At 40.6% G+C, this 12,590-nt stretch overlaps 1 protein-coding gene across 2 annotated transcripts in view; it reads left to right on the forward strand.

The window, feature by feature from the left end:
* TENM2 (teneurin transmembrane protein 2) overlaps positions 1–12,590 on the forward strand; it is an 895,032-nt gene that overhangs the window by 362,535 nt on the left and 519,907 nt on the right. For both annotated transcript variants that reach the window (XM_032196709.1, XM_032196710.1), the window contains one exon: positions 7,423–7,713. In XM_032196709.1, the coding sequence (XP_032052600.1) occupies positions 7,488–7,713 (226 nt within the window). In that variant the 5' untranslated portion in view covers positions 7,423–7,487. The remainder of the gene's footprint in view (positions 1–7,422; positions 7,714–12,590) is intronic.

Genomic DNA, 12,590 nt, shown 5'->3' on the forward strand with positions numbered 1-12,590 from the left:
CCTAAAATCATAGCTTTTTGCATGATTACTACATTTGGTGAGTTCTAAGAATTGTTTTATAGAGGTCTGAAAATTGCTGAGAAATCTATTCAGCAACAGTATTCTCATAGTAGCATCCTCTGATGAATTGTACGTTGGAGCTCTGCGTGATCTCAGGTTCTGGAAGAGTTCCCCCTTAACAGCACAGTCATCTATTAAGAATAAACAAGAAATGAAAGGTGCATGCCTAATAGTTTTCTTTTGGCACATCCCTTACCCAGTGGTACAACTTCTGCTCTGCCAGCAGGAATGAAGGTGCACAGCAGGTATAGAATTATAGAACATTTGAACATAAGTGGAGAAGAGTTAGGAGGGAGCTGTCTTAAAATTCTTGGCATGGACTTGCTTGAGTACGAGAAAAGTATAAGTCCTTCGTCGATTACATTTTTCCAGTATTATAGCACATTGATGTGTTTAATATCAAAACCCTTCAGTCTAACATGGAAGCAGTGTTCAGAGGTTGCAAGACAGCTGATGGATTTGCCTGGATGTGAAGGAAAACACTTGTAGAAATGAACAGCATTCAAATCCATAATTGAAACTTTAGGGATAAATAAGTTTCACGAGAAAATGGAAAGAAAGAGGCCAAAAAGAGGACAGAACATAAGAAAATGCTGGTAGAAAATTAAATGAATGCACAAGTAAGCGTTGGTGAAAGCAAAAGAGAGGAGAATGGCTGGAGGAGCACAACTTGCATAAACTAGCTTGACGCCTTAGCTCCGTTTCTTAGTAGGGTTAATAATCCCATTAACTTAATTGAAGACAACATTGCACCCTAGGATTAGTAGTTTAAAAAAAAGACCACCAATGGACAATTAAATAAAGCAAGTTGTCATTCATTGCATAGACATTTATATTTATCTCACTTCTGTAAATGTTGATCAGTTTGATCAGAGACTTAATCAAAAATTATTTAGACAATTATTTCCTGACTCAAAAGTATTCTCTAGTGATAGGAAACTGTTATACAGAATCGTTAAAGCATGCTTAACTGCATTGTGTTAATTATGTAGTGATAAATTATTCTACCTTTCTTCATTAGCAGTGTTTTATCAGTAGATAATAGTATTGTTTATTCTTTCTAGGCAGCAGAAGAGTAATAGTGTTGTTTAGGCAATTACTTTTAGCAAACTTGGTCTTTGAAGTGGCCAGTTCATATTAGATCTTTAAATCCATTTTGTGAACTTGTTTAGCTATACCAATTTTAAGTCATTACATTAATTGAAAACTTGGCTTGTTGTATTGGACTGTAGGGGCTTGATTCTTTTATTATTTGATTTGACTGCATACGGCCCTGACTGTGTGTAGATAACAATTGTACAATAATCAAGAACAAAGGACTGGAACTCATGTTTCCCAGTGTGCAGCAATCTCATTGCGTGACTTCAGGTGGGTATTTAACTTGCGACACTTAACTTGATTTTCCCATAGAAGGGTCATATATGAGATGGACAGCTCTCTTGGCTGTCCTAAAGGCTAATAAGTATTTGTAAATAGTTTTTAGGACTGGACGAATGTTACCATTGGGGGGGAAAATCCCCATTTTTCGATGTGGACGGTGTTTGGAATGGAGGGAAAGTTGTTGCTAGTTTGAGAAAAGAAGGAAAAACACTCCCAAAGAGGAGAAAAACAAGAGCACTTCACACATCTAAGAAACTCCAGGACACCCACAGAATTTTATTCTGTCACTTCCTTTCCTTTACATCAGCCTCAGATTCTTTTTGCTGTTTTATATCTGTGTATCTTGGAAGAAAAGTAGATGTCATTTCAGTCTCACTTATATAACTAGTGATGTTCTGCTTAGTAATATTTCAGAAGGTTTATAAGCCTACCTTTGAAAACATGTTAAACTTTGCTCTTTGTAAATGTCTGTGTGTTTTCATTGCTTTTATCACCTGTTTTTACAAAACTTTGCCATCTTACTAAGTTGGTGCAACACAATGTACTCCTAATGGCTGTTGATTCCAAGATGGGAATCAACCTGATAGTTGGCCATGCTGCACTTTTGACAACCAGTTACTGAAGTACGTCAGGTGCAAGTAATATTTTGGGAATCTAAAAGACCTCCAGGTTCACCTAGTCCAACCTCTGACCTAACACTAACAAGCCCTCCACTAAACCCTATGACTAAGCTCTACATCTAAACATCTTTTAAAGACCTTCAGGGATGGTGCCAGAACCACTTCCCTGGGCAGCCCATTCCAATGTCTAACAACCCTTTCAGTAAAGAAGTTCTTCCGAATATCCAACCTAAAACACCCCTGGCTCAACTTAAGCCCATTCCCCCTCGTCCTGTCACCAGGCATGTGGGAGAACAGACCAACCCCCACCTCGCTACAGCCTCCCTTGAGGTACCTGTAGAGAGCAATAAGGTCGCCCCTGAGCCTCCTCTTCTCCAGGCTGAACAAGCCCAGCTCCCTCAGCCGCTCCTCGTAGGACTTGTTCTCCAGGCCCCTCACCAGCTTCGTCGCCCTTCTCTGCACCCGCTCAAGCACCTCCATGTCCTTCTTGTAGCGAGGGGCCCAAAACTGAACACAGTACTCGAGGTGCGGCCTCAGCAGAGCCGAGTACAGGGGGACGATCACCTCCCTAGCCCTGCTGGTCACACTGTTCCTGATACAAGCCAGGATGCCGTTGGCCTTCTTGGCCACCTGAGCACACTGCTGGCTCATATTCAGCCGACTATCCACCAATACTCCCAGGTCCTTTTCTGCTAGGCAGCTCTCCAACCACTCCTCTCCCAGCCTGTAGCTCTGCTTGGGGTTGTTGTGCCCCAGGTGCAGGACCCAGCACTTGGCCTTGTTGAACTTCATGCAGTTGACCTCAGCCCATTGGTGCAGCCTATCCAGATCCTCCTGCAGAGCCTTCCTACCCTCGAGCAGATCGACACACGCACCTAACTTGGTGTCATATGCGAATTTACTGAGGGTGCACTCGATGCCCTCGTCCAGATCATCGATAAAGATATTAAAGAGGACTGGCCCCTGTACTGAGCCCTGGGGGACTCCACTAGTGACCGGCCTCCAGCTGGATTTAACTCCATCCACCACGACTCTTTGGGCCCGGCTACCCAGCCAGTTTCTAACCCAAGGAAGCGTATGCAAGTCCAAGCCAAGAGCAGCCAGTTTCTTGAGGAGAATGCTGTGGGAAACAGTGTCAAATTTAAATAATAGATTTAAATAGTTCTGGCATTTTTAAGAAGCTACTGCAGCGCAGAACTCTCCAATGATGATTTGGAGCTAAAAATATTCATGCCTAAGTAGACAGAAAAACATGGCATACATATTTGTTGCAGCATTTGCTTTTGTTGTATTTACGATTTTGACTGCCCTTAATCTGAAAATACTTTATATAGGTTTTATTTCCTTAAAATAAATAAATAAGCTGCTTTTTTCCCCCTGTGGTAAAGAACAACACGTAATGCCTGTAAGCACTGTTTGTCTTTTGCTACTTAACTAAAATCATTCATCAAAACAGTTCTAAAACTGCTGTTTCAAATGTTGTGCTAAACACATCTCATTTTCAGCATGATATCTAGAAAGATTAGCTACACTAAAAGGAAACTTCAGTGTCTGAGTAAAATAAAATAAAAAAAAAAAAAAAAAACACAAAAACCTGAGAAATCAGAAGGAAGACATCAATAGAAAATGAGTTTACATTATTGTACCAAACAGACTGTCCAAATATACTTGGATTTTCTTAACCAGAAATCACAAACAGCACAATTGTCATCAATGTTATTCTTGCAACAGTCTTCTTATTTCATCTAAAGTTCCATTTTATTTATTTTCTTTTATTAAAAAAAGCAGAGGCGATCCAGAAGTAAAAGATGTACTTTTCAGTAATATTAAGAGACGTGAAAAATACAGCAGTTAAATAATCCTTTTATTTATTCACTGAAAATTTGTACTGTGTCAAAGCTGAATTATCAATTTTTCCTCATAGTGAACAGCATTTGAATCTCTAAATCACAAGCTTATTTCCAATTGTTATTGATGAAAAGAAGTACAGGCTTTTAAGACCTGCTTTTTTAATGAAGATAGGTACACGGTGTACTATGTGTTTTTTTCTTTTTTAAAAAAAGACTTTCTAATATTGTTTGCACCATTGCAACGTTTTGATCTAGTTGTGCTGGGTTATTTAGGGGCACAAAGTAAATGTGAAGTGCTTTGTTTTCTCTTGAACTTGCAAGTGATTATTGCATTCTGTCTATACTGAGTGGCAGTTCTAATGGCCATGTGCACTGTAATAGTAAGGGATCATTAGAAAATTCAAGAAACAAGCACATAAATAAGATCAGTGTAAGAACCAACTTCAGATTTAAAGGGAGTTTTAGTGTAGGCTTCACTGAGCCATTAAAATTCATTTTGAGTCCTCCCTCCATGCCTCCTATCGATTTGACTTTGCTAACAAAAAGAAGTGGTCAAATGTTTTTAAACAATTTATTTTAAAGAAAACAATTTTTCATTTCTTAGCTTTTTTTTTTTCTTCCTTTTTTTTTTTTTTCTTAGCCTGTAGGACACATACAGTGTTTTAATGCTATTGGATATTAATGCTATTGGATTGTTGCACTCTTGCAACCACTGCTATTGTTATGTGCAGATATACAGCTCCTGCATGTGACCACAGGAAAGCTTCCATGGGGTGAATGGTGAGTCTAAAGTTTGTTAGATACGTGTAAGTTGCTGCTTGCCCAATGTAGATCTGTGCATCAGCAGCAGATACAGCTCCAGTCCTCTGATCAGCCTCGTGGCCTACTCTGGACCTGCTCCAACAGATCCATGTCCTTCTTGTGCTGGGGCCGTGGACCTGGATGCAGCACTACAGGTGCTGCAAGGGCAGATTATGGTATCTTACCATTACCCAATATTTTTGTATTTGTAGCATAATTTCACTAAACTCTGTTAAGAAAACTTATTGTGGGAACAATTTCAATTAATTCTATCTGCCTGAGATGATATTTTAATAGGCTAACATCATGGAAATACTCAGAAGCACTATCTCAGTCATAGTAAATCCTTCTTTTTAATGTAACAAGGAAATAGATGTTCTTTCATAAACAATAGAAATAAGGCCAGACAGCTTAAAGTACAACAATCATGAAAAAGAAAAGATGTTTGTTTTTCTGAACTGATAAATAGGCAATACCTTCATATGGAATAGGCTTTTGTAAAGTACAAAACAGTAATGTGAAGACAGACAGAGAGTAATTGCCAGTTTTTGCTCAGTTCTATACTGTATTCATCTGTTTCTGTGTTTTATAACTGTGATGTATTGATATCTGAGTTTGATGAGATAGTATTGAACTGGGATCAAAGAGCCAGGCATTGTTAATCTTCTGAACGATCATTATCTCCTCAAACTTCAAGCAAGGGTTTGTGCCACCAGTGCTAGCAAGGGTATTTATGTGCTTTACACTGCAATAAATATTGCAGGACCAAAGAATTCAGCTGAAGAATAAAGGTATATAGAAGTCAGTTTAGCCACTAGATGTTCAGAGGGGTGAGAAATGGGAAGAATATTTTGGGTGTTTTGTTTTTCTTTAAAGTTTTAACCTTAATCTAATATACCAAAGATAGCCCTACCTTTTTAAGTGCTGAATGCTTTCTGATTTTGTTTTGGCTTTCTGTATGCTGTTTTCCCCTCTGAAATGTAGCATGACAGATGAAAATAAGAGAAAAAAAGAGAAAAGTAAGCATGTTTATACTTTTTATCACTCACAGACTGACAGTACTTGTGGGTGGCTTAAAGCAGCTGTTCCTCCTGGTTACCTGACTTCCTTCTTTAAAATATAGGTGTTAAAAACCACAAGTCTAAATGTCAGAGTCTAAATGAAGCCAAGAAATCTTCTCTCAAGTTCACTAGCAAATCTGGCCAAGTACATTTATCCTTTCATAGGGACGTCATTTATTGCAGCCAAAAAGCAAAATACTGAAAGTATTTTAGCCAATACTTACGCCAGTGTTGTGACCCCCTTAAATGTGCTGTGTGAGCAACTGCAGCGATGCAAGACATGCCTGTGTTATGGCTTTTTCATCATCTTTCTGCTGGAGTTGGTAGCTGTCGTGGCAGGGGGAATCGTACTCCAGGGCAGTTGAAGCAAGAGCTCTGGCCAGAGCTGGTAGCGGCGGGCAAGGGGGACCTGCTCCCCGTGTCTGGTGGGCACAGAGTTGACACCCCCACAGAGGGGAGCACTGGGAAAGGCAGTGCCTTTGGCTTTCCCAGCTAAATGAGCCACAGCCATTTCCTCACCTCCTTAACTGCATACAGAAAAGCATATGTTTTTTTTTTCCAGTTTTGTTTGGTAGCACGTCGATGTGTTTTTTGTGGGCGAAGGTTGCATTTCCAGAAAAAGGTTTTGTCATGAGGGTTTCTAAGAAGCAGTACAGACCTGGGCCTGGGATACCACAAGAGAAAGACATCGATACAAATACCAACTCGAAATAATTAGTACCCAGTGGGTAGGGTGCTCATGCTGACTGTATTTCTTGCTTTCTACAGTATCTTTCATTTTGCAGTTTATGCATGCTAATGGGCATCTATTACAGTGTATATGCCTCAGTAAGTGTGTCCCAGTTAAGTAGACTACAAGAATCTCTCTCTTTCTGGTCCATGAGCAAGAAAATACTTGCAAAATTTTGAAGAACTGCAACTGCCGAGATGGGGAAACTGGTCATCTTGAGGGACAACGAAGAAGATGGTGTGATCATGTTCTGTGGTGCACAAGAGCAGCCACTTCCCACAGTGTGCTTAGAGCCTCATAGAAGAGTGGAAATATCGAGTCTCAGAAGGATCGCTGGAGATGTCTGGTCCAAACTTTTTGTCAGAACAGGGCCTTAGATTTCAGGGGCAATAAAATTACTTTCTGCTGCTTGTGAACATGCTGTTAAAGCATAACGTACACTACTGTTATGCATTAATACTGAGTAGGAATAATCTTCTATGTGCAACTGTCCTGCAAGCTTCATTCTAAATTGCAAGCCCTCCTGTAAGAAAGGAAATATTTAAAGCTGGTTTTGGTCTGATTTTCTTTGCACTGTTGTATAACAGGAAGAAATACTATGCTGTCATTTCCGTATTGTTATCTCTGCTCATTCAAAAAATCAGAAGATAACTGTTTTTGCTTTATCATTATATTTTAAACTTTTCAGTATGATGATCATTTAGATAAAATGCAGTTCTGATACAGAATTTGATTTTTCTCTTTTTATTTTTTTTTCCCTCGTACCCTTCTATTCAGGTCAATTATTTCAATTTCTAGGGATACATGATGTGTGTCTTTTTTTTCCTCTCAAGCTGTGCTGAATTTTTCTTCAAGGATACATTGGGAAAATAGAATAAAACAAAACGTTGCTCATTTTGTGTTATCCTTTAATTTTCTAGGTGATAGTGACTGACCCCAAATACGAGAGCGGCTTTTCTGAAAACAATCTATCTGACAGACAACAATGGACATAAAAGATCGAAGACACCGCTCTTTGACGAGGGGCCGGTGTGGGAAGGAATGTCGCTATACCAGCTCTTCACTGGACAGTGAAGACTGCAGAGTCCCAACACAGAAGTCCTACAGCTCAAGTGAGACTCTGAAAGCTTATGATCATGACACCAGGATGCACTATGGAAATCGTGTTTCTGACCTGGTTCACAGGGAGTCAGATGAGTTTCCAAGACAAGGTATGTTTCAAGTCAGAACTGTTTTCTTCTACAGTAATCCTTGGTAGACATTTATGTTATTTGTTGTACTGTACCAGTTTTACAAGGAGTTTCAATGAAATAGCTGTAGGAAAATGGATGCTGTTTTACCATTTCTTCAAACTAGCAACTGTTTTGTGTTAAAGTAGGAAGCTCTTTCTCTTAGATCTCTGATATTGTTGGAATTCACCATTTGTAAATGAACCAAAGCAGGATCCGCCATTCAAAACATTTGAAAACAAATGCTAGCAACTCTTAGTCAGGTCTTGTGTTTGTTTTGTGTCTTGGGATATGCTAATGATATATTCAGTTTTCTAGATTGATTTTAGTAATAATAATGGAGCTTTCACTTAAACTTGTCTTTCTTTGACAGGGTACCTGTGCTGGAAAGATAACTAAAACACTGTTATGGTAAAACACCATATGGTCAATGTATATTAATTACTAATGAGGTGCCTTGGCATTCCTTTCCTCTTCTAACTGCTCCGTAATTTACATGTGTGAATGCTGTTTCCTCTGGCTTCATTTTGTCAACGCTTACTCTTACTGCTTACCCTTTACCTCATGAAAACTGGAAGGAGGAAACCCATCCAATTACTTTTATAATTGGCTATAGTGTGTTATCACAACACCGGGGTCCTACAACTAGTATTTGAAATAACCTGCCTGTGTGAACTTGTAAGCAAGGCTGTTATGTTGTCTTTTTACAAAATATTCCTAGCTTTAAATGTGTTATATTTAATGAATGAATGAATTAACAGTCTAAACATTTTTAGTTGAAAAAGTCTTCTTTCCTATCTATGTATGCTTTTGTACTATACACATACATGCATGCATGCATGTAGTTATACTTTCATTTTGGTATTTACTTGTCTTTGTAAATCTTTGTCTTCGTAAGTCTTTGTGTTGAAACCATTACTGAATGTTATTTCACAGGAACAGTGTTTAATCATCTGGTTAACTTGACCAGGTAGCCTGATTAAATTGTCCGTCAGTCAACAATTAGATGTGGTTGCTTTTAAAATAAATTACTTGGCTTAGTTTTATTTCAAGAATTGGGTACAGTCTAGATACAGGAAGGTACAGACAGTACTGAGGCATAAAAGTATAGCTCTTTTGAGCCCCTTTGAACAGAAGGTAAATTATCTAGTACACACTTAATTGCTAAAATTATTATTTCATATGTGTGCTTGTTAATGGCATATGATTGTTCTCTACTAAATACTTCTAGTGTTGTGACTACCGTGTTTTATGTAACTCAGGAAATTCTAGGAGGTTATCCCACTTCTCTGTGGAGATAACACTGTAATCTCCTGTCTAATAAAAAGTCATTTTTTTATACTTCCTATCATGCCATACAACTTGTTTAAAGCATTCTGCGGGCAGTCAGTGTCTGCCTTCACCTTTAAATCAAAGTATCTAATAATTTGCATCATTAATTAAACCCTTGTCTAATCCCTTGTTTCTCTTGCATTTGTGTACAGACATTTTAAAGTGTTTGCATTGTGCTTTGTCTGTCAAACACCCAGTTCTCTTTTCTGAGGTAATCTCTGTTCTTGTAAGGTCTTTCTTTGCTTAGACATATTTACCTAGAGATAGCACATCAGACTGCAACTAGATCATACAAGCTACTGGAGCCATTTTCTCTGTGGGTTGTTCAGCCTTTGTGTACAGGAGTCATCTAAATATTACTTCTCCCTATCTGGATGATTGATGCTTCAGCTCAAGTGCCTCATTTTAGTTTCCAGGTCATTATTCGACATTTCATGAGGGTGTTCTTTTTTTCTTGATTACTGATTTGACAACTGTTCATCCTCCTCCTGTTCTTAATGTGTTCTTATCTGCCCTCTTTATGAAGGGGAGTGCAAATTGTTGGTAACTGAATTGAAACGCTCCACAGACTTGTTCCTGCTAGTCTGTGTTGTTATGCCCAGATGAATAAAGTTTATTTTAGAGAGCTAAAGTATTTTTTTTTCTCATAATAATAATAATAAAATCAGTAATTCCTTACTTTCCTGCTTCTGTTAATGTTAGAAAAAAATTCTTTAGAAAATCTGTTAGTAAAGTTCTTTTACTGACATTAATATTTGAGGTAACTTGGAAAGTAGATATAGATTAAGACTTGGGACATGCTCTATTTTTATACGTTGATTTTATCTGGATCTAAGTGTGGTTCATACATTAGGAAGTACTGTTCATTACATTTTACGCAGTTTCCAGCTGCAGACATCTAGAAATTTGTACATGTAAATTTATTCTAAATTTGAGTGGGTATTTTGATGGGATTAAATTCTTTAGGAAATAAACATGCTTTAAATAAATAGTCTTTAGGGATTTTTTTATTCTTCCATTATAAAAGACTGGAGTATTTCTTAAGCAATTTTAGGTATTTTGCTCAGTGTTTTTGTCTTTTCCATTAGTAAAATGGGAGATGTGGTGATTGGTGGCCGCCTTGGTCATAGCGACCATGAAGTGGTTGAGTTCAAAATTTACGGTGACAGAAGGAAAAGTGCCACCAAAACCTCATCCCTAGATTTGGGGAAAGCGGACTTCAGGCTGCTCAAGGAACTAGTCAACAAGGTCCCCTGGGAAACTGCTCTTGAAGGCCTCGATGTCCACCAGTGCTGGTCATTCTTTAAGCGATGCCTCCTAGAAGCACAAGATCAGGCAATTCCTAAATATCGCAAGTCAGGCAGGCGGGGCAGGAGGCCGGCGTGGCTGACCAGGAACATTCTAATGGAGATTAGGGGGAAACAGAGAGTGTTTCGCTACTGGAAGGAGGGCCAGGTGTCATGGAAAGAATACAGGGATGCTGTTCGTGTTTGTAGGGAGAAAGTTCGTGTGGCCAAAGCACAGCTAGAGTTGAAGCTGGCTGTGTCTGTGAGAGAAAATAAAAAGGGTTTTTTTAGATATGTGAATGGAAAAAGGAGAACTAAAGAATACATAGGGCCGCTCCTTGATAGGGAAGGTCTCCTCACAGACAATGACATAGGCAAAGCAGAGACGCTTAACGCCTTCTTTGCCTCTGTCTTCAATGCCGATGATGGGCTTCGGGACCCAGGGTGCCCTGAGCTGGAGGATCAGGACGGTGGGGATGACAAACTCCCAACCGACCCTGAACGTGTGCGGGATTTGCTACTCCACCTGGATCCCTACAAGTCCATGGGTCCGGATGGGATTCATCCCCGGGTGCTGAAAGAGCTGGCAGACGTCATCGCGGAACCTCTCTCCATTATTTTTCAACGATCCTGGGAATTTGGAGAGGTCCCGGTAGACTGGAAGCTGGCAAATGTTGTGCCGATTTTCAAGAAGGGTCAGAAAGAAGACCCTAGCAATTACAGGCCTGTCAGTCTCACGTCAGTGCCTGGTAAAATCATGGAGAAGTTGGTTCTTGAACTCATTGAGGCGCACCTGGGGGACAAAGCAGTCATTGGTCCCAGCCAGCATGGGTTTGTGAAGGGTAGGTCCTGCCTAACTAACCTGATTTCCTTTTATGATAAGATCACCCGTATGGTGGACCAAGGGAAACCAGCTGATGTGATTTTTTTGGACTTCAGCAAGGCTTTTGACACGGTTTCCCATAGGATCCTACTGGACAAAATGTCCACCATACAGCTAAATAAAAACATCATACGATGGGTGAGCAATTGGCTAACGGGCAGGGCCCAAAGGGTTATGGTAAATGGGGCTGCGTCAGGCTGGCGGGCGGTCACCAGTGGGGTCCCTCAAGGCTCCATTTTAGGGCCGGTACTTTTCAATATTTTTATAAACGATCTGGATGTAGGAATAGAAGGTATTTTGAGCAAGTTTGCTGATGACACCAAACTTGGAGGAGTTGTGGACTCGAATGAGGGTGGAAAGGCCTTGCAGAGGGATCTGGATAGGTTGGAGAGCTGGGCGATCACCAACCGCATGAAGTTCAATAAGAGCAAGTGCCGGGTCCTGCACCTGGGACAGGGAAACCCTGGCTGCACGTACAGACTGGGCGATGAGACGCTGGAGAGCAGCCTAGAAGAGAGGGATCTGGGGGTCGTGGTAGACAGCAAGTTGAATATGAGCCAGCAGTGTGCCCTGGCAGCCAGGAGGGCCAACCGTGTCCTAGGGTGCATCAAGCACGGCATCGCTAGTAGGTCAAGGGAGGTGATTGTCCCGCTCTACTCTGCGCTGGTGCGGCCTCACCTCGAGTACTGTGTGCAGTTCTGGGCACCACAGTGTAAAAAGGACATGAAACTGTTGGAGAGTGTCCAGAGGAGGGCTATGAAGACGGTGAAAGGCCTGGAGGGGAAGACGTACGAAGAACGGCTGAGGTCACTGGGCCTGTTCAGCCTAGAGAAGAGGAGGCTGAGGGGAGACCTCATCGCAGTCTACAACTTCCTCGTAAGGGGGTGTCGAGAGGCAGGAGACCTTTTCTCCATTAACATCAGTGACAGGACCCGCGGGAACGGGGTTAAGCTGAGGCAGGGGAAGTTTAGGCTTGACATCAGGAGGGGGTTCTTCACAGAGAGGGTGGTTGCACACTGGAACAGGCTCCCCAGGGAAGTGGTCACTGCACCGAGCCTGTCTGAATTTAAGAAGAGATTGGACTGTGCACTTAGTCACATGGTCTGAACTTTTGGGTAGACCTGTGCGGTGCCAGGAGTTGGACTTGATGATCCTTAAGGGTCCCTTCCAACTCAGGATATTCTATGTTTCTATGATTCTAGTATAGCTATAGTCTTGTCAAAAAGAGATGCTGTATCTGGTTTTGGTTAACCTTGACACTGGAACTACTCAAAGCAGTTATTTTTAGCTGTTTTCTGATCATAAGGTGTTTGGTTTTCAAAATGTTATGCAAAAGACCAAGTTGTACCACCATTTTT

This window comes from Aythya fuligula, chromosome 14, assembly GCF_009819795.1.
Source record: "Aythya fuligula isolate bAytFul2 chromosome 14, bAytFul2.pri, whole genome shotgun sequence".
Lineage (NCBI taxonomy): Eukaryota > Metazoa > Chordata > Aves > Anseriformes > Anatidae > Aythya > Aythya fuligula.